This window comes from Emydura macquarii, unplaced genomic scaffold (assembly GCF_026122565.2).
Source record: "Emydura macquarii macquarii isolate MOO-44397 ecotype Brisbane River unplaced genomic scaffold, CSIRO-AGI_Emac_v2 contig_1230, whole genome shotgun sequence".
Lineage (NCBI taxonomy): Eukaryota > Metazoa > Chordata > Testudines > Chelidae > Emydura > Emydura macquarii.
Genome location: NW_027131367.1, coordinates 16376366 through 16398995, shown reverse-complemented (window position 1 = coordinate 16398995; position 22630 = coordinate 16376366). Strand labels below are relative to the sequence as shown.

The 22630-nt window shown below is 44.7% G+C and overlaps 1 protein-coding gene across 1 annotated transcript; it reads left to right on the top strand.

Moving 5' to 3' along the window:
- Window positions 1-6626: 6626 nt before the first annotated feature.
- On the top strand, window positions 6627-21722 carry LOC137152815 (uncharacterized). The gene is made up of 8 exons (XM_067547782.1): window positions 6627-6797; window positions 13087-13229; window positions 14102-14428; window positions 17370-17705; window positions 18519-18629; window positions 20158-20217; window positions 20760-20836; window positions 21675-21722. The coding sequence occupies exons 2-8, from the start codon at window positions 13160-13162 to the stop codon at window positions 21720-21722; spliced, it is 1029 nt and encodes a 342-aa protein (XP_067403883.1). The 5' UTR covers window positions 6627-6797; window positions 13087-13159.
- The last annotated feature ends 908 nt before the right edge of the window (window positions 21723-22630 follow it).

The window sequence follows — 22630 nt, the reverse complement described above, 5'->3', positions numbered from 1 at the left end:
CATGTCTGCTCAGTGAACAGAAGGTTTTAACCATACAGGATTTTGAAGACACCATTTGGATTACCATCTTAATTATTGTAGTTGCAAAGAAGACCTTGGTTTAAAAATTGTATATAAACAAAGTTTTAGGAGTCTTTTGTGGCAAGTACACGGAAAGCCACCAAACCACCTCCTCACATGTAGTCTAGTTCACCCTACAGCCATAGCTGTGAATACAAAGCTACTGAGCTTCAAGGACAGCTGTGGTCTGAAAAGCGTCTGTGAAAATGATAGCTCGTCTTCATAGAATTGTAAAGATCACGAGGAACATCCAATCCAAAAACCCATTCCCCTAGGCCGTTCGGGGTTCCTCTCCAGCCCCTGTCCAGTCTAACTTTAAATTCCTCAAGACATTGATTTCTCCCACTCAGAAGACTGTTCCATACACTGTTAGATCTTATTGTATGGGAAAGTTTTGGATTTTTACCCTACATTTATATAGCTAAAGAGTAACCGATCCCTTTTCATTTCTTTGAGTTTTGTATCATAAATTCCATATTTGTATTTCTAACCTAGATTAGTTCCATTTACCAAGCAAAACAAGATTTTTCTTTCTGTCACCACCACTAGCTCAGTTTGCAATCTAGCCCAATCCTGTTTTGTACATAACTGTACATAATGAGACAGGAATTGGCTTTTAGCCAGGAGTTGCAAAAGTGGACTAGCGCACAGTTTGATCTCCAGCAGCAGTAGTAAAGCCTGGTACACTACCAGACATATGAAAGAACCACTAGTGAATGTAGCTTCACTTTATGACCCTAACAGTATCTTCAAAATGTTGATTTAAAGGCCTGCAGCATGAGCTGAGCAGTGATGTTTATGCCAGGATAGAAAAGACAAAGGGCAAATTCAGAGGGGCCGGGCTGAACATATCTGCCGAAATAGTGACTGTCAGGCAGCAAATCCACTGCTCTGTCACCTGAGTCCAGAGAGAATTGCAAGACAATCTATCTGTGTTCCACAGCTCTGTCTAGGCAGAGGTGACAGGGGGCTTACACATGGGGAAAAGGGATGAGCTACGCTAGGGGTCCCCAAACTTTCAGCTGCCAGGGCCACATCCCTCCCTCTTGCTCTTATGGTGGGCCATAGCGCTGGGCCCACGTCACGTGGAAGAAGGGTGGGGCTAGAGGGAGGCGGGGCCACTGCACGGCACTGCTCGAGGCCAGGATCGGCACACTGGAGGGAGCGGGCCGCTCAAAATGTAGACATTGCAGGACATGGCAAAATTAAAATAAATAAATCCCTTTAACGTAAGCAAGAGCACTAATTTCACTCTGTAGCAAAATAGCCTGTTGTGGGAAGCTGTAGTCAGTTAAAACAACACATTTAACTAAATTCTACATTCAGTAGCTAGCTGCTAGTTCTCAGTAAGTAGCTTGCTTGCAAGGTAAACAACCCTGCCCCGGGGCTGGTCCTAGCCCATTCTGCCCCAGGCCCCTTCCCACCTGGCCCCGTCTCTTATGTGCCCCCCATGCTCACCTGCCAACCAACTCCAAGCCCCCTTCAACCTCTCTGCCTCCTGAACCCAGAGTGGAGTGGAGCAGCGCATCTGGGAAGCCGCCCCCTCTCCGACTCCGTATTTTGTGGGACATTGTGTAGTCGTTGCAGGACATGGGACAAAGGATCCAATTGTGAGACTGTCCCACAATTTGCGGGACAGTTGATCACCCTAGATGAAATTGCATGATATGCCACATCTACCATTAATTAAAGACTGTTTAATCCACCATATGGTTGTCTGCCCTAATGGCGCCCATTGTGAATAAATTAATTGGGTGAGGGGTTTGTGGTAGAGAATGCGTGATGAGCTTCATAGTCCGTAGAGAAAGTGACAAATAATTATCTCGTCTCAGACCTCACTCAACATCAATCTTGGTTTAATTTATTGCGAAGGCAATGGAGTCTTCTGAACTGGTTTCGTACTGGACATGGAATTTGTGCTGCACCAGAATTTCACTGGCATTTTTGAGACAGTCCACTATGTCAGTGTGGGCAGCCACAAACCATGACATGTATTGTTGAGGACTGAAAAATGACTCAACTTCCTGGAGGTGTTTGAACCGTGGGCATTGTTGATAAGAATACTGTGGCTTGGCTTGACTGAATTGCATACGCCAAATATATCAACATTGAATTTCAAGTGCCATTTTGTTGCCCAGTCTTGTGAAATCCCGCTGTAACTCCTCACAGTCCTTTTTGGACTTAACTAGCTTGGATAATTTTGTATTGTCTGAAAACTTTGCCACTTCACCGTTCACTCCCTTTTCCAGATCTTTAATGAATATGTTGAACAGCACAGGTCCCAGGACAGATCATTGGGGGACCCTGCTGTTCACCTCTCTCCATTGTGAAAAGCTGACCATTTATTCCTACCCTTTGTTTCCTATCTTTCAACCAGTTACTGATCATGAGAGGCGCTTCCGTCTTTGGCCATGGTTACTTAGTTTCCTTAAGAGCCTTTGATGAAGGACCATATCCAAGGCTTTCTAAAAATCCAAGTACATTATATCCCCTGACTTATCCTTATCCACATGCTTGTTGACTCTATCTAAGAATTTGGTGAAGCATGACTTCCCTTTACAAAAACCATGTTGACTCTTCCCCAGCAAATTGGGTTCACCTATGTGTCTGACAATTCTGTTCTTTAATATAGTTTCTACCAATTTGTGCAGTACTGAAGTTAGGCTTACCGGCCTGGAATCTTCTCTAGAGCCCTTTTAAAAAATCAGCTTTAAATGATCTACCTTCCAGTCACCTGGGACAGAGGCTGATTTCAGTGAGAGGTTGCATACTACAGTTAGTTGTGCTGCAATTTCATATTTGACTTCCTTCAGAACTCGTGGGTGAATACCGTCTGGTCCTGGTGACTTATTACTGTTTAAATTATTGATTGGCTCTAAAACCTCTTCTGTTGACACTTCAGTTTGAGACAGTATTTCAGATTGTGTCCCAAAGAGAATAGCTGTGATGTGGGTATTTCCCCCACAGTCTCTGCAGTAGAGACCGATACAAATAATTAATTTAGCATTTTTTCGACAATCTTTGAGTGCACCTTGAATACTTTTGTCATTTTGTGGCCATACTGCCCATTTGGCAGGCTTCCTGCTTCTCATATACTTAACATTTTTACTGTTAGTTTTGCATCTATAGCAAGTTGCTTCTCAAATTCTTTCTTGCCCAGCCTTATTATACTGTTACAATTTACTTGCCAGAGTTTGTGCTCCTTCCTACTTTCCTCATTAGGATTTGAATTCCAAATTTTAAAGGATGCCTTTTTGCCTCTAATGTTCTCCATGACTCTGCCGAGTAGCCAAGGTGGCATTCTTTTGGTCCTCCCACTGTCTTTTTTGATTTAGTGCATCCATTTAGTCTGAGCCTCTATTATGGTGTTTTTAAGTAGTCTGCATGTGCCTGCATGCATTTTACCCTTGTGAGAGCTCTTTTTAATTTCCTTCTAACTAGTGGTCTCATTCTTGTGTAGGTCCCCTTTTAATTGATAAATGTTTCTGTGATGGGGTTTTTGTTATATTCCCCCCCCCCACACACACACAGTATGTTACATTTAATTACATTAAGATCCCTGTTACCAAATTGTTCAGCTATAGTTACATCTTGGACCACATTAAATCAAGAATTGCCTCTCTGCTCATGGGTTCCAGGACTAGCTGCTCCAAAAAGCACTTATTAACAATGTCTAGTAATTTTATCTCTGCATCCCCATCCTTAGGTGACATGCTCCCTGTCAATATGGGGATAGTAGACATCACCCATTATTACTGCTTTTGTATCCTTTCTAACCTTCCTTAGCATTTCACAATCACTACTACCATCCTAGTCAGGTGCTGGGGGTGGTGTATTCCTGCAGTATTTTATGATTCAAGCCTGGCATTTCTATCCATAGAGAATCTGTGGTACAGTTTGATTCATTTAAGATTTTTACTTCATTTGTGTCTCTGCTTTTTTTAACATACAGTGCAAACAACATGATACCTGTATCATTCCTATGTATTTTGTACCCTGGTATTACCATGTCCCATTGATTATCTTCATTCCACCAAGTTACCGTGACGTAATTATATCAATATCCTCATTGAATCCCAGGCACTCTAGTTCACCCATCTTTTTAGTACTTAGACTTCTAGCATTTGTATGTAAGCACTTGTACATTTTGTCACTATTTAGTTGCTTGCCTTTATGTGTTATATTTAAATGGGATTTTTTTTTATGTTTGACTGTTCCTCAGTAGCTGGCTCCTATCTGTACTTTTATCAACTTCTTTCCTATTCTCTACACTATATATCCCTAAGTCACCTACATGTACTGCAACCACTGGTTCCTCCCCAGCACTATAAGCCTATCCAGATATCTCATGAGGTCCACTCCTTCACACCCAGCAGGCAATTCACCACATGGTTCTCCCGGTAATTACAAATCCAACTATCTATATTTCTAACAATTGAATCCCCCACTACACTTGCCTGTCTCTTGTTAATTGCAGAGGTCAGCTCTGTCTAATTTTAGTGGGAGTCAAGACAGCTCAGTGCATGGCAAACTGAGCCCTAAAAACACTCACAATTTGGGATTCCCCCCCACAATCAGCACTTTTAAAAACTACTTCACAAAGAGGTGTTTGTGCTATGCAGTGATGTGGTTCGCAGCCAGCTTTCAGTGGTTCAGCGTCACATCAGAAACAGCTCATCAAACTCTGCCTCAACCCTGCCTTCCTTCACTTTACACAGGGTGGGATTTTACACAGTAGCTCAGAAATCTAGCTCAAAAGGTTTGCGAAAATGCCCTGGACTCCCACTGTTTCAGTTGTGTTTCTGCTCTTCCTGCTTTTCCAGGATATCCCTGCCCATAAAGGGCATAAAAATTCAAGCTTTTAACTTTGTTTTGGAACATCGTAGCTCAGATGGCTCAAGTCAGTTAAATCCAAATTTGGCAAGAATATTGTAATGTTCCCTTCTGGCCTTATAAATCTAGGAATCTATAATAGGATGATTATTGTTTACAGAAAGAAAATCTGGGTACTTAGGACTGTCCAAACTTAGTGGAGGACACAGTCTGTGTTCCCAGATGTCTGTTTATAGTCTAAATGACGGAATTGAAGCCTGTGTACACAGTTCCTGGGGATTATTTTTGTATCTTTTATTATTACAGTGTGAAAGGCACGCCCAGCACATAAAACCCAAGCATTTAGCTAGAGTGCCTGGAGGTGAAATCTACACCACAACACAGGGCCAAGGCCCTGGGCAGCTCTGATGGCTCCTCCAATGTGGCTACTATTTCAGTCCATTGCATGGAGTAGTGGGACCTCTGGACCTATGTAAAGTCAGGTCCGTGGCCCCTCATCTTCCTCACTGGCAGCTCCCAACAAAACAGGAGGGGAAGCAGGCCTGTGAGCAATCCCCGAAGATGCTGGATGGGAGACAAAAGGCTACTCGGTCTCCCCTGGAATGGAAACCTGGGCCTGCTGATGGAGAGGGGGAAAGTCTTGGGAGGAGAGTGAGCAGATTTGTAGGGGAAATGTTAAGTCACTTGGGGGAAGATGGGCCCCAAGATCCAGATACATATTCACACATTTGGATTCTGATTCCAAATGAGCAGGTTCACCCTAGAGTGACAAGTCTGAGCTTGCTTCAGGAACTCAGCCAAGGCAATGGAGATAAGCTTCTGAGATGGTCAGAGGAAGGAAAGTAGCTATTAAAAGAGACTTATTTGTTCACCTCTCACTTTGAGATAAGGTGTGAGGGTGCACCCCCCCCCCCAGTCCTCTGCCTTCTGCTGGCGGATACACAACCACGCTGAGTCAGTGTCTTTCTCATGGGTCCACTTGGGATCCTAGTACCATGTGCTTGACATGCATCCTAGAACTAGCAACCATGGGGCCAGATCCTCCAAGGTGTTTTGGCTCCTAACTCCCACCGATTTCAATGGGAGTTACACAGCTAAATGCCTCTGAGAATCTGGGCCCATGTGCCCGAGAGCATTGAGGTACAACAATGAACTTTGAAATGTGGCAGTGTCTTTCTAACGAAACTCAACATCTTTACTTAAATCCACCACTCGGCGTGACTCTTCCATCTCCATGGCACATTGAATCAGATTAGAGTCCAGAAACAGCAGGAACGTGAGCAGGTGGAGTTTACACTTTGCGTGAATCCCTCGTCACATTCCCACTCCTGTGTGCTGCCTCCCAAAGTTACGCAGGTCTGGGATGCAGCAGAGGGCCCTAAGGAAACACTGAACTTCAAACCATATGCTGGCAGGGTCACACAGCCAGCCCGTGGCAGAGCTAGAAAGAGACCGCAGGGAATTGGGGTTCTAGTTACTCCCCCACTGCTTAAAGTTAGTGCATCACTCAGAGCACCCATTTAAGAACCAGATCTACAAATACAGATAGCCAGCACTTTTACCTAATGAAATGTGAACTATTTAGTTTAAGTGCAGTGTTAGGTGAAAATGAAAGTGAAAGTCCTTTCAAGTTATGAGAAATCCAGGGCTTTCATTTCATTTCCCTGAGCTCCAGGATAAAGAGCACGAAGGAAGGAAAATCCCCTCTTCCACTCACCTGCCAGGCTCTGAAAACAAACCCATGGGCAGAAACTTCTGCAGAGTGAATTGGAGTAGGAAAGTGTATAGCTTATGGCTTAAGTAAAGTCCTGGTCTTGCAAGCTTCCCAGCTGCTGGAATGATATTACTAAGGAAAGAAGCAGTCGGGGATCGGAGACTTGTTTTGGATGCTTGTCAGCTTTCAGGTACTGTATTAGGTTATTCTTTTCCAGCCTTTAAACAGGGGATAGCCAGATTGGTTTTTTCCCATTACAAAGCTTGCTGGTTTATAAAGAATCATTTAGGAATTTGTGTTGAAAATCTAAGCAGTCATCAGCTGAGCAGTTTATACTATTGGAACATATGCTGGATAAGGAAGTTCCTTGCTCTTTGTGTTCTGTGCGGGTTGTTTAGGAGTGCAAACAATCCTACGTGACTTAAACTATTCTCTGCACTCTTGAGTTCTTTCCCAAATGTTTTAATCTTGCAAAGATTGCTCTGCCTGTCAGGGGATAAGACTAAGGCTATGTATTCATTGCAAAATATTTTTACTTTGTTTTGTACATTGTAATAGCTAATTTGACAGGCAAGACACTGTAGCTTCACCTTTCTCTGTAATTAGTTGAGGTCAAACAACCTGCCCTGGGGTTTACCTCAACTGGCTACATGGAGGTATAAATTTCAGTCTGCAGAAGGAGCAAGCACTGAAAGTTACATGAGCCAGATTTGTTGTGTTAGTGTATCTACTGCTACCTTCCAAGAAGATCTATTGTGACTGTAGCAGGGCTGGAAGCAAAACAGTAAAAATCTAAAGAGAGACTCCTGTAGCACCTTAAAGACTAACATATTTCTGCGGGCAGAAGCTTTCATGGGCTGCAACCCACTTCATCAGATGAATGAAATAGAAATCACAGATAGGAGGTATATATATATACACACACACACACATACATCCAAGGGTAAGAAAGAACAATGGGGAGGGCAAGTGCTAACAAAGTCCATTCAGTTAGAGTAGATGATACATATTCACAGCCATTGATTAGAAGGTGAGAATGTATGAACAGGGACAATTACTTCTTGTAATGAGAACCATTCATTATCCCTGTTCAGACCCAGTCTGATTGCATCAAGTTTGCATATGAGTTCCAGCTCCGCAGTTTCTTGCTGAAGTCTGTTTTTGAAGTTTGCAGAGATGTATTGACTTAAAATTAACTTTCCACACAACCTCGTTTCCTTGTATTTAAAATCACCTTAAACGCTGCAAACAGTAAAGAACTCTTGAGTATTTTGCCAGTGGTTTGAGCAAATGTGTCTGCCCATTTTGTATGCTTTTCCTCAGAGTCTAGTCCAATAAATGTCCCCACAGAATCTGGCTTTCGCTGTTTTGTTTGTCTCAAAGCTATGCTCCACCCATAGGTGCATGCCTGTAGAAAGTAAGGTTGTGTGTTGTCCTTTCTCATCAGTTTGCACATTTCCTTTTAGGGTTGGAGTGCTTATTTTGTAGTGTTTGATTGACAGGGAAAAGTGGGGGCTGTTTTCCTCTGTTGAGGAATGGCTTTTAATTCATTTCAGGTGTAACTCAGCATGAAAGACCCTTAAAATGAAAATAAATGCAGCTAGGATTGCAAGAATGAAGCTGCAGACTCGGAGTGGGAATTCAAAGGCTTTTCTAGAGCTGGGTTTTTTGTTTTTGTTTTTTGGTCTTTGCTTGCTTGTTTTCTTCAGTAGCTCACATTTTGTTTAGTGTTTTCCGTTTGTCATAGGCTGGTGTTGGATTGAGTCCCCCAGCTAGTAAGTACTTAGGCTGGAGTATGAGGAATGTGTAAGCAATCAATGAATTCTTCAGCAGGTATGCTTCTGCCACAGCTGAAGGGAGTCTGAAGTTTGGAGCAAGTTACCTCTTAGAAGGCTGATGACAGTTTCCATATTTAACAGGTGATCTGCTGGGGTCTCTGTCACCCACCAGGAAAGCAGAGATCTCTAGATCTACCTCACCTATCCATTTATCATTGCAGACACCAAAATGGTCATGGAATGAGGTTGTGGTGTGGGGGTTGTGAAATGCAAGTGGATTTACCTAGTGTAGGGGGCTCTGGAGTCTGTTAATTGGCTATTACCCTCCTCTATACCATCTCCCCTTTGTCTTGTCCGCTATGCCCCTTTGAACAGATGGACACAATTAGTCACTGACCTAACTCTACTGACATGAGGGGTTACACCAGAGATGAATTTAATCCTCTGCTTGTCACTCACAGTACAAGGAACAGGAACTCTTCTCCTTGTTTGTGCAAGGCTCCATGGTTTAAGGTGGGAGGAAGTGTGGCTTAGTCACCAGAAGAGCAGTGTGAGATCCGGGACTCCTGAGATGAAACCTGGCTCCATTGATGCCAATGGGAATTTTGCTGTTAATTTCAAGAGGGTCCGGTATTTCAGCTCTGCTTTGTATTCTTGCCTTTGCCACAGAATCACCTTGTGATCCTGAGCAAATCCCATGACTGCTTTGTGCCTCAGTTTACCAGTTTGTACAATAGAGTATTTCACACCCTACCTCACAGCTGTGCTGGGAAAATTATGTGTTTAATATTTGGAAAACACTATTGAATTCTTAGTTTTGGTATTATTGAATCAAATCCTGAGTCATAAGTTTCATCATCCATTCAATGCTCACTCACAGCGATACAGACTGTTGGGTTGCATAACAAGGGGAAGGTTAGGTACCAACACTGTGATTTAAACACCCTTCTCATTTTACTAATTGATAAAGGGCTTACAGATCCTGTGGCCATGGGCGTACTGTGGTTACATGCCTTCAAGAGGTGTGTTGAGAATGAATTCCCTTGAAACACACCTCAGTCTACAGGTATCACAGACAGAACAATTACTGGACATGATAATAATCAAGCAAGCAATTTTCAAACACCTAGAAGATAATAAGGTGATAAGTACCAGTCAACACGGGTTTGTCAAGAACAAATCATGTCAAACCAACCTAATAGCTCTCTTTGACAGAGTAACAACCCTTGTGGATAGGGGGGAAGCAGTAAATGCAGTATATCTTGACTTTCATAGAATCATAGAAGATTAGGGATGGAAGGGACCTCAGGAGGTATCTAGTCCAACCCCCTGCTCAAAGCAGGACTAACCTCAGCTAAATCATCCCAGCCAGGCCTTTGTCAAGCCACAGCTTAAAAACCTCTAAAGATGAAGATTCCACCACATCCTTAGGGTAACCCATTCCAGTGTTTCACCACCCTCCTAGTGAAAAACATTTTCCTAATATCCAACCTAGACTTCCCCCACTGCAACTTGAGACCATTGCTCCCTGTTCTGTCATCTACTACCACTGAGACCAGACTAGCTCCATCCTCCGTGGAACCCCCTTTCAGGTAGTGAAAGGCTGCTATCAAATCCCCCCTCATTCTTCTCTTTTGCAGACTAAACAAGCCTAGTTCCCTCAGTATCTCCTCATAAGTCCTGTGCTCCAGCCCCCTCATCATTTTTGCTGCTCTCCGCTGGACTCTCTCCAACTTCTCCACATCCTTTTTGTAGTGGGGGTCCCAAAACTGGACACAATACTCCAAATTTGGCCTCACCAATTCCGAACAGAGGGGAATAATCACTTCCCTCGATCTGCTGGCAATGCTCCTACTAATGCAGCCCAATATGCTATTAGCCTTCTTGGCAGCCAGGGCACACTGCTGACTCATATCCAGTTTCTTATCCACTGTAGCCCCCAGGTCATTTTCTGGAGAACAGCTGCCTAGCCCATTGGTCCCCAGTTTCTAGCTGTGCATGGGATTTTTCCATCCTAAGTGGAGGACTCTGCACTTGTCCTTGTTGAAGGGATTATAAGTGATAGGCATAAAAGGTCAAAGATAGTTACCAAAGAGAATAGAAGATAAATCTTAAACCTTATGACATAGGCAGTATTGAGATGGAGCAATTTTCTTACCCCACTGGATGTTACAGTTCTTAATACACAGGCTTCTCCATTAAGCCTGGGACCAGTCTCCTCGGTTGATGTCTTTGTCTTCTCAGCATTCTTGTTGCTTCCAGCGTAGGTGGCAGAGTAGAAAGGCCAAGCATGATGCCACTGTCCCCTATTTTATATCCTTAGTCCATGTGCCAGGAAGACACCAGGCCAGACATGTTCTGGTGGGCTTTCTGAGTCACAGAGTTGAGCAGTCCGTATTGTGTGGTGCTTGCGCAACTGTCATTGAATTGTAAACCCCTTGTTTACCATTCCCTTGCTGGTCAATGGCTGGTGATGATCGTTTAATGTCCTCCCGGGAGTTGGTTACCTCCTTTGTTGCTGTCACTGGAAAGCTATCATTAGAGATACTCAAACTTACAACATATTTCAGTAACAACCATACAGCAAAATCTGACCAGTCCATGCACACTAACGATACACATATTTTGACAGAACAATGGGTTTCAGCAGATCATGACCTTTTCTGTGATATCTTACATGGCCTGCTTTGTATGAAATAGCACAACTGCATATGAATGATGAATATGGGGGTTGCAGGTGCTACTTTGGGGTATAGCGTGTCCAATGTGCAAACTGCTTCTTATACAGCGAAAAACAGCCTGAGCCTCAGCCTTGTTTCCAAACCTTTGCTAGTAGTTAGTCATGCCTGGAGTCTGGAGTACATGTGATATCTGTTGGGCGGAGGCTGACAAATGTTAAACTTTTCAGTTTCCCTTGGGGAGCAAAGTGCAATTAAATAATTATATGGCCTTAATCTTCCCTCACCTCCGTCAGTTTGACACTGGCGTTACTTACCTCCACTGACTTCAAAAGCTTTAGTCCAAGCTCTCCCTGGGGTAAATGAGGGGAAATCAGGCCCTAGCTATGAAGGGTCTAGTTCTGAGCAGCCACAACTCTCATTGACATCAACAGGAGTTAAGGACTCTCAGGCCCTTGCGGAAGGTGTTCAGTCCATTACAGGTCATAAGAGTATCTAAGTTCTGCAGATGGGAACATTGCATGATCATGGCCAATTGACTGCTTAAGGGTAGGGTGATCAGCTAGCAAGTGTGACATATCAGGACAGGGGATGGGGGGTAATAGGTGCCCACATAAGAAAAAGCCTCAAATATCATGACTGTTCCTATCAAATTGGAACATACGGTCACTCTAGTTTAGGGAAAACGGTGACATTTACTATGCACAAAATAATAAGCTGAAAATGTAGAGAAAAATAATTTTGTTAACTTCATTCAGTTACAGTAACCTTGTAAGAGTTGCAGGTGGAAAATTTTCAGAGAAAATGAAGATATTTTCCAAGTTAACATCACCCCTTTAAATAACGACATTGAGTTCTGTACTGCATCCTCCATACACTTAAGCACTGTGAAACAGAGGGGAATTTATTCCTCAGGAGTTACTTGTAGAATGCGTTGGGAAGATGGGGGACCTGAACCTTGCAAAGATGAGAAGAGCAATGCAAGATAAATGTTGTGCATAATCCTAGGTTAACTGAAGGCAGTGCGCCCTCTGGTGGTTTGAACAGAAAAGTACAGGAATGTCATTTAGCAATCACCAAATTCAGATGATGAATAAATATGTCTTTTGTGTCTTATGTTCTGATTGCTCAGTGGCTCTCGGAATAGTGATTGGGGATCCATCAGCTCGGCACTTGAGTCACTGGTTCAAATCTTGGCTGTGACAGCAGTCCAGAGAAATTGAAAACTGCTCAGTGATTTAGTAATGATTCTCAGGCCAAATTCCTACTGGACAGATGTCCACATGGCAGACACCTGCCCCATGACTGCACCCTTGCCAGCACTCCAGCAGAGACACCAAAGATTGCCTGGGTCGTGGAGACAATTACCCTTGCATCCTTAAAAGTGGTTAATCCAGAGCAGATTTGAAGCTACATGTCTCTTGGTTTTAGAATTACAGGGGTTGGTAGCAATCCCGACATTTATGTTGCCTAACTCTTTCTGTTATAAAAGATTTTTGTGCCTGTTTTTGCAGACGCTCTCACACTTCCGTTGTTTGCTGCAGGCCTTTGATATGTGGAAGGGGGAAAGATGGCAGGCTAGAGAAGGGCCTTTTTCTTTCCGATGCAATTCCATTCCGTCTTGGCTGAGACGTACACTTTTGAAAATCACCATTTCCATTCTCTTGCCTGCATTCCATTGTGCCCAAGACACGAGGCGGGGGTGGGCTGTGGGAGTGGCCCTGGGGCTCAGGGACAGTCTAACCAGGTCACACGGTGGCTGAATCAGGAACAGAACCTAAGTGTCCTCACTGCCAACCCCCTTCTTTGACTATTCTGAGCTGCCTTCACGTGCTGCCCAGGCATCGTTCAAGTGCATTTCCTGCTTGTACAGCAGGTTCTTCTTTCGCCAAAAGGCCTGTGGTGAGGGGTTGTTTCGTTCCTGGTGAAAAGGAGTTAAACAGCATGAGAAGAGGAAGGGAATTCTAAAGGCTGTGTTTAGTTTACACACAGGAAACTGATGTCACCTCTTCTGCTCCAATAGAATACTAGCAAAACGCTGGACCTCTACCGCACCTTTCAACTCAAGATCTTGGCACAGATATCTAAGATGCCTGATGGGCTGTCTCCAGAAAACAGCTCTATGCCTCCTGTTCCTGTCCATTTCCTCCAGTGCCTCCAATGGCCGTAAGTCACCGCATTTCATCGTGTTTGCCTCTCACTCTCACCACACAATAATGTGCTTTTTCTGTTGCAAGGAGAAAGATGAACTGTTAACGATTAAAACCGGCCACCCGATGAGCTGGAGCTAGGGCAAGGAGGAAACCGAGTTAGGCTAATCAGAAATAACTGAAGCTAGCGCCCTGAGTGGAGAGGGACTAGCTGCCTGCGTCATGGCAAGAGGAGACATTGCATTACTGACAGGCTAAAGGGATACTGCAAACCACAGCCTCACCTCTTCCTTCCACCTCCACTCCCACCACAGCCAGCATGGCTTGGACTCAGCCAGTAGATCAGCTTTAGGGTAATCATTATATCCCATTGGTCTCCTGTAAGCTCTGCAGTGACACGCAACTCAGCCAAGCGGGTCACTGCTCCTACTGGGGCAGCCCATAAGGAAGCTGCCCTTTGGCTCTGCTGATAGAACACCTGTTTACAGAGCACCAAAGCTGTAGCTTGAGATTAAGACGTACTAACATGCAAGCGGGCAGATAGAGCTATTCCACTCTTTGGGTAACATAGGGTTAAATGCTGGCTGTCAATTGTCAGTCCTATTAGCTCACATTCACCCCGGCGTAATTGCACAGATATCAATGGAGTCACACCAGTGATCGGGTTAGCCCAGTGAGCTAAATTCTGTGCTCAGTTACAAATATTTGCTTATACACAGTTGCGCAGATGTAACCTGGGACAGAATTTCGTCAAAGGGTCTCTGACAGATACACGTTTTCTTCACTTAAACGTATTCTATATCATAGCAAGCAAACACTTGTTTTTCATCCTGTGATTGCTGCTTGCGAAATAAATTTGTTTGTGGTTGTTTTCCCTTCCTTCCTCAGAATTTGCAAAATTCACATGCAGCGATGTCATTGAGAAAGAATACAGTGAAAATGCTACAATGTCATGCACAAGCCACATGACGATTACGAATGTAACAGTTGGGCGCTGTGAAAATTGTTCTGAAGAGGAACCATGCCCAGATCCTTTTATTAACACAATGGCAGGAACGTATTTCAGTCAAGAGAAAAGAATATACTTGGAGTTACACGGCCTCGAGGTAGTTCTGCACATACAGAAAACAAATGTGTCTGATCAAGGAGTCTATCAATGGTTTCTTGATTCTGACAAGGGGCACGGATATCGATGCACAACCCTAAAGATTAGAGGTAAGTCCAAGGTAAAGAGAGGCTCGTGGACATTTAGAGATTTATGAGATAAAGTGAAGAGGTTTTCAGAATAAGTAAAACATTTCAACCAAATTCTACACTGAGTTAGGCCCATTGATTGAAATGGTTGCAATGCAGTAAGAAAGAGAGGTGACTGCTTCTTTCATCACCTCTGATGGGCGGGTGAAAGGTCAATGTTTGTTGTTCTTATACTCAGCACTCCACAATGAGGGAGCTTACCAAGTTTCAAGTAGCTCCGTGGAGACGTGGAACTTAGCGGTTCTCCTCCCTGTTACGACCTGTGTTAGGTTACGTTATTTAGCACCAGCTTGTGGCCCTCGCTGTGTGCCTGCACAGGGTGAAGGCACGCCTTGTTCTTGTTCCTGCTGCCCATACTGTGGGGGCTAGTGCAGGGTGGAAGAGCAGTCACCACTACTTCCTGCCATGTGGCTGGGGGGAGGATGGGCAATGGTGAGGAGTGCATGGACATGGACCAGTGGTTCTGTCCTCCCTGCCCTTCACCACACACCAGCCAATGCAGCTGCCTGCTGCATGCAGGCGGAAGTTACCTTTGCCAGGTAGAGGATTGGCACAGATTATTCCCCCTCCCCTTGAGAATTAGAACACCAGGGGTCAGATTGTGCGTCTCTGAGTTTGTGCTCTGCTCCTGGGTGAGCTCTGCGACATGCTGCCGCTTGCCCAGAGCTTGTGGCAAAGCCACTGTTTAGCCCATTGTTGCAGCACTGAAGTGGAGGGGTGCTGCCAGTCAGGGTTGTGGAGCAGTGGGAGAGCTGTGCATTGGCCATGGGTTATTGACCTGTCACACACGTCAGCACTGAGCTGCCTCCGAACTGGCCACCCACACATGCTGCGATAAGGACTGAGGTCCATTGAAGAGCAGGGTGAGGGAAGCCTACAGAGCACATGGCTGCCCTGCGTGTGACTCAAATCTCAGCTGTCAGCCCCCAGCATTGCACAGTCACCCTCCATATAAAACGTTAGAGAGAAAAGAAATCAGTTATAAACTAACACCCACACGGCCCTCGCAGAAATCAGTTTTGTTGACAAACTCCGTACCGTCTCCAGAATCTTTACTGACGCCAGAATCCACTTTTCCTTTATTGTCACTGCTTTCCCCTTGTTCCCTAGCTGTACTTAGGTGCATGGTAAAAGATGCAGTCGTAACCCACCCTAACACCAGACCCTTCAGCCCCATCCCTACAGACAATGCAGCCAGGAGTGTTTTGTTACATAGTTTTATCCTTGACTGATCTTCAGTGGAGTTGCACCAGCACATGCCAAGGCTGAATTTGACCCATAGACTAGCTGTTAGACTCATAGACTCTAAGGTCAGAAGGGACCAATATGATCATCTAGTCTGGGGAAAATTCCTTCCCAAACCCAAATATGGTGATGAGTTAAACCCTGAGCATGTGGGCAAGACTCACCAGCCAGACACCCAAGAAAGAATTATCTGTAATAACTCAGAGCCCACTCCATCTAACATCCCTTCACAGGCCATTGCCATATATGCCACCAGTAGTCAAAGATCAGTCAATTGCCAAACTAGGCTGTCCCATCATACCAGCTCCTCCATAAATTTATCAAGCTCAGTTTTGAAGCCAGCTCGGTTTCTTGCCACCACTGCTCCCATTGGAAGGCTATTCCAGAACTTCACTCCTCTGATGGTTAGAAACTGGCTTCTAAATTCAAGTCTAAATTTCCTGATGGCCAGTTTATATCCATTAGTTCGTGTCCACATTGGCGCTGAACTTAAATAACTCCTCTCCCTCCCTGGTATTTATCCCTCTGATGTATTTATAGAGAGCAATCACATCTCCCCTCAGCCTTCCTTTGGTTAGGCTAAACAAGCCAAGCTCTTTGAGTCTCCACTCATAAGGCAGGTTTTCCATTCTGTGAATTATCCTAGTAGCCCTTCTCTGCACCTGTTCCAGTTTGAATTCATCTTTCTTAAACATGGAGGACCAGAACTGCACATGAGGTCTCACCAGCACTTTCTATAACGGTACTAACACCTCCCCGTCTCTCCTGAAAATACTCATCTGATGCATCCAAAGACCGCATTAGCTTTTTTCACGGCCACATCACACTGGCAGCTCATAGTCACCTTGTGATCAACCAATATGCCCAGATCCTTCTCCTCCTTTGTCACTTCCAACTGATGCATCCCCAACATATAGCACAAATTCTTATTAGTCTGTAAATGCATGACCTTGCACTTTCCACTATTAAATTTCATCTTATTTCAATTACTCCAGTTTACAAGGTCATCCAGACCTTCCTGTATGATATCCCGATCCCTCTTTGTATTGGCAATACCTCCCAACTTTGTGTCTTCCGCAAACTTCATTAGCACATTCTCACTTTCTATGCCAAAGTCAGCAATAAACAGTTTAAATAAGATTGGTCCCAAGAGCGATCCCTGAGGAATTCCACTATCAACCTCTCTCCAGCCTGATAGTTCAGCTTTCAGTGTGACACGTTATAGTCTACCCTTTAACCAGTTCCTTATCCACCTTCCAATTTTCATATTAATCCCCAACTTTTCCAATTTAACTACTAATGTCCCATGTGTAACCGTATGAAATGCCTTACTGAAATCTAGGTAAATTAGATCCACTGCATTGCCTTTGTCTAAAAAATGTGTTATCTTCTCAAAAAAAGGAGATCAGGTTGGCCTGGCACGATCTACCTGTTAATTAGGACCTCCTAGTCACCACTGAGGAATTTGCTATTTAAAGCAACATTCAGCTGATTCTAAATGTGTGTCAATGCCAGAAATCATTCAACTGTTTTTGACCCAATCCTGCATCCAATGATTTCAATGGTGCAGGGTCAGACCCTCAAAGAGCAATGGATTTTGCTAGCACCACAGAACAGATTTACAAGCCAGAATCAACACTTTGTTTGTTTCCTTCAGCTCCTCATCTTTCTCATCTTCCTCATCTCCCTCGTCTCCCTCATCTCACTGTGAACAGAACTGAGCTCGTCTGCCAGTCGCCTATCGGGCATCAGCAAAGGCAGATCCATTGGTCCAATGGCCACGGGACTAACCTGACGGGCAGTGCACACCTGGTATCTGAGGAAGCAGGAGATGGCTTGACGAGGCTTACCAGCACTCTCCATGGGGATCCCAGCTTAAATCCATTCGGGTATTGCTGCACTGTGCTGTATGATGCACACACCAAAGGAAACAAAGCCAAGTGCCTTAGTGCAGACGAAGCCGCTGATTATCTTCGTTTTCTTACAGCCTCAGGTATAACAGATAGCGGAAATACTTTGAGTTTCAGCTACAAATCAATTGTCTCCTGATGATGAAACGTTAGCAGTTGTCTCGTGCAGAATTCTTGCTCCTCACCTGGACGTGGTGCCTGGAAGTTCTAACGATGTTATTCTGAGCACCACCAAGACACTGTTCCAGGAGTAGCTGTAGACAGTGCAGGGCTTTCTGAAAACATCACACGCTTCTGCTACATTAGCTTCTTATAGATTTTTTTATAATGCAAAGCGGTGTGGGCAGTGCATTGGGCAGCAGAGAGTGTGGTTGGTGCAAGAGAGGGCTCTAGGCACCTGACTCCAGGAGAGGGTTCATGGCTGTGAATACCTCATGGAGATTGCTGCCAAAGTCACTTTGGAGGGGTGAGCCTTAATCCCCACCCATCTCCTCAGCATTTCCCATTGGCTAGCTCACTGAGTGTGCTGCCTTGTGTGGATCCCTTCCTTAGACTCCTAACTCTCCCAAAGCATTGTATATGGAACTGGGCGCCTAACTCGGGACTGTGGGTTGCACTGGGTGGCAGGGTGCCTAAGTACCTTTGTGGATCTAGCCCATAGTGGCGTAAGTTCTACTGAAAGTCAACGGAGACTCCCAAGTCACTTAGGCACTTCTGAAAATTTTACACAAAGAAAACTGAAAACACGATCACAGACGTCACCCTCAGCATCTACCGAACGTACCGTATGAACCACAAATCATCCAGCTGGGCATTACTGCTTGAAACAAGCCATGGCTCTGGCTGGCACTGCAAAGCTTTTGAGTCCTTATTAATACACCTGGGTTTTTTTCCAGCTCCGGATACTCCTAAGATCAGCAAAGAGCACATTGCCACCATTCTAGTGCTCCTCTTTCTGGTTCTCTGCTCCTTTGCAGCTGTTCTGTACTACAGATACCGTCAGCGAGGTACAGTATGACAATGCACATTATCATTACTATCATTATCAATTACACATTACTGTCAGATCTGCACCTGCTGGATTTCAAAAAGCCGCTTGCTGTGCACCTATACCCACAAAGTCAGCTGATCTGCACTTAGTTGTTGTAGCCTGGATCAAACGTGTGGGGAGTGTCCATGCCAGCCTTTGCAAACGTGCCTGCTACCTCAAGATAATTGGTAGCAAGTTAATTTGAGATTAAAATGTATAGTGCAGAGAAATGCCAGGAGGTTAGATGAGGGAGGAAGCTGCTGCTTAAGGGTATGTCTTCCCTGCAAAAGAAAGGTTCTTCATGCAGGTTAAAATAGCAGTGAAGATGTGGCAAATTGGGTGAGCAGCTCAAATTCAACCCCAGCTCCCCTGGGTTATGTCTACACAGCAGCTGGATATGAGGTTCTCAGCCTGGGTAGGCAGACTCACGCTAGCTGGGCTCATGCGAGCACGCACAAATAGCCGTGTGGCGGTTACAGCCTCAGCAAAGAATTGGGCTAGCCAGCTGTGCTCACACCCAGGGTCAGGTGGGCTCGACAACCTCAGCCACTATGTCCACACTGCTATTACTAGCACAAGTCTATCTACCCTGGTGGGGAGGCTCACGCCCAGCTGCAGTGTAGACACATCCCTATAGACCTGTATTCTAGCTGCTATTCCAAATTAAAAGCAGCATTACTGCATCTTCACTGCTATTTTAACCTGAGGTAGCTAACCCGAGTTAAGAACACACCTTTTTTTGCAGTGTAGACATATCTTCACTCTCCTCTTGAGCTTACTGGCTTGATTTAGCCAGGATTTGTGTGCGCCTACAAACCAGGTAGATTCGTTCCAATCCATACTTCTTCATGAATGAAACCTAACACTTCATGCTGCTCCCAAGAACTTAATAGGAAATTTGCCTGATCCTTGGTGGAGACAGATTCCGTACAAATGAACAAATGCAAACCTGTGAGAAATTGTAATGGAGACAGCAGGAGAGTAGAGTGTCCCTGCTCATCCTCCAGTGAGGGATTTGCAGACATTCAAGGGTATTTTTCTCCTGCACTAAAGTACCCAGTGCTCATGAGTAACATAGGCATTTTTGAAAATGTTTTCCTTTGCCATTAGTGTCAATCCAGGCAATGGGTTGATCCCTTGCTAAATTTCAGTTGGCATTTAAATTAAGGCATTGGATAGCAGTGCTAAATGCAGCCCAGAGAAGGAATTTCAAACACACACACGACAACGCTGCACGTGGTATACAAGGGATCAGGGAACCATGCAGAGGGTGGCACCGAAACAAATGACCGACTCCAATCAAAATCAAAATGTAGTTCTTTCCTCAGTCTGCTTCCCCAATGGGATGTTGCCTCTCACTGGTGATTGCCCCTGGTTTGGTCAACATGGTGAAGGCAGCGCTGCTAAAATCTGTGTTCTATTACGCAGTGTGGCTCCTGAAATTGTCCTCTAGTGGTTCCCTACATTTTCTAATGCCAGTCTCTTTCCCCCCCATGTTTTCTTAGATGCATCCAGAAGAGATTTGGCAGACCCGATCAGGAGCCTGATTCCAATTTTGCAGCAATGTAAGCTTTTTCCTTTTCCATATTTTATCCACTAATGGGCCAAATTCATCCATTCTGTATTTAGCTGAAATTAGTGGAGTTTTGCCATGAATGAATTAAACCGATCACACCATAATTATATTTACATAATACATAGTAATATTTAACTACATTTTAGTGCCCTTCAAAACGAGAAGCCGACAAGCACCAAATGTCATGCACTGCATGGACTGGCTGCATGAGCTTCTCCCACACAGTTCTGCCAAAACACACCTCAGTTCTGACCTGCAGCAATCCAGGCTAATGTGTTACGGGAACGCACGCGGCTGTGAAAATGTGCCTAAATCCTGAGCTGAAGCACCCCCTGCCAGTCCTGCTGGTGGTCCTACAGCTCTGCTGGTGGACCTCAAACCTATTTCAGTGCTGCCACCCTCCCCCAGATCACTCCTTAAAACCAGCACGCAGCACTACCCAGGTGTGTTCATCCTACCAAAACTCAGCCTACCTTTGTAGCTCAGCTTCTGCCCCTCCATACTCATCTGCAATGTCCTGTTTGCTTGCAGTCCTGGCCACCCACCCGTTACACCTCGTCACTGGCAATGTGAACCAATCAGCTAAACCCAGAGGCCAGGTCTGGACTGTAAGGTCTGGCCAGCATAGCTATGTTGGATGAGAGTGTGGGGGAAAAAATCACCATAGCGATTCCAGCAAAACTGTGAGGTAGACGTAGCTTATTCTGGAAAAGGAGTACTTTTGCCTGTATAGTTTCTGCTGTCCGGAGAGATGGTTTAACCATTCAGATTGGAAGAAGATGTAAATTACCCATTGGAATAATTTAGCAAGGGTCATGGTGGATTCTCCGTCACTGGCAATTTCTAAATCGCTATTGCAGGGTTTTTTTTAAAGATATGCTCTAGTTCAAAATAATGATTTTGGGGGAAGTTCAATGGCCTGTATCCCACAGGAGATCAGACGAGATGATCACAGTGCTCCCTTCTGGACTGGGACTCTAGGACTCTATGAACTAGAATGGCGAAGAATGCCTTTTGTCAGAATACATTGCATCTCCATCCGGGCTTTGCCAGCATTGCTATCTTGGCAAAGCCTTAGTAGCGTACACCACCCAACCCGGAACCGCTGTGACAGAATCAGCCTCGGCCCAAGAGACAGTCCCACTACTTTAGGGTTGAGGTACCTTGGCAGGACCAGGCAGGGGAAGCTGACACAGCCAGTCTGTGTTTTGCTTGCACGGTAGCGAAACAGAGACACATTGGGCCTGGTGCTGATCCCATTGACACCCATTTTACACTGGCGCAATGCCACTGAGGTTCAGTGATTCTTATTTACAGCGGCGTGAGAGAGCAGGAGCAGGCTGGCAATAACAAGGCTGCCGCTAACCTGGCTTCAGGCATTTCTCTTGTAAAGAGGTAATTGTGTCTATGGAGTTCTCACAATTGTTTTCCCTCTGATTTTTACAGATGAAAAAACAGAAGAAAATCCACCCGTCTAAGAAGTCTGACATGTGAAAACAAGATGTCTCCTGATAGGAACCAATGATCATCCAGCCTGCAGCAGTGAAACAATTTAAGCAAAGCACAAGATACAAAAGCTCAGACATTCAGTTCATACATGCTAAGCAATCTAGCACTGTGCAGATGTCACTAGCATTTTAAAGACTTTTTTCTTCGATATCCCCTGTTTTGCAGACTGGGGGCTAAATGCTCCTCTCAGTTTCACTGGTATAACTCAGTGGAAAATTTGGCCTGATAGTTTGAGCTGAGTTATTTCCCTCCCCAAAATGCTGATGTTTTAAAGGCCATATTCTCCCCACTTTTGATGTAACCAAAGCTTTGGTTTCTATCTTAAATAGCCGGCCCTTTAGGATGGGCTAACGTGGCAGCTAGGTATATGTAGCATTGCATCTCCCAGTGTCAGAACAGAAATGCAGTGCATGATGTAATTCACCAACCACCAGAACAATGGTTTGTTGTTAGGGGCAGAACTGGAAATCATCCCCCAACTCAGCACCAACCTCAGTTGCTTGCAGAGTTTTCTGATGAATGGACACACTAAAGAGAAAATGAATATAAATGGGGACATATTTTAATGAGTAGACTGCAGAAGTTAACTGTGAGACCTATTCATCCCCCATCACTGGCCATCACTGGGAATCTGTCCTTGCCAAGTGTACCATAGTGCCGGGCTAATCCGTGTCATCTCACAGTCACAAACTCACCCCCCCTCCCAGTTATCTTTTCACCAGGTGTGTATTTATTTTTTCCTTACAAGTTGTAAGACTTTCAAGGCTCACCTTCTGACCTCCCCTTGCTTCCTGTTCCTCCCACTTACAGCCTCCCAATTACATCGTTAGCCTAACGATTAGCACCCAGGTGCTCATAATCCACCAGTAGAAAGTGTCTAATTGGCTGCAGTT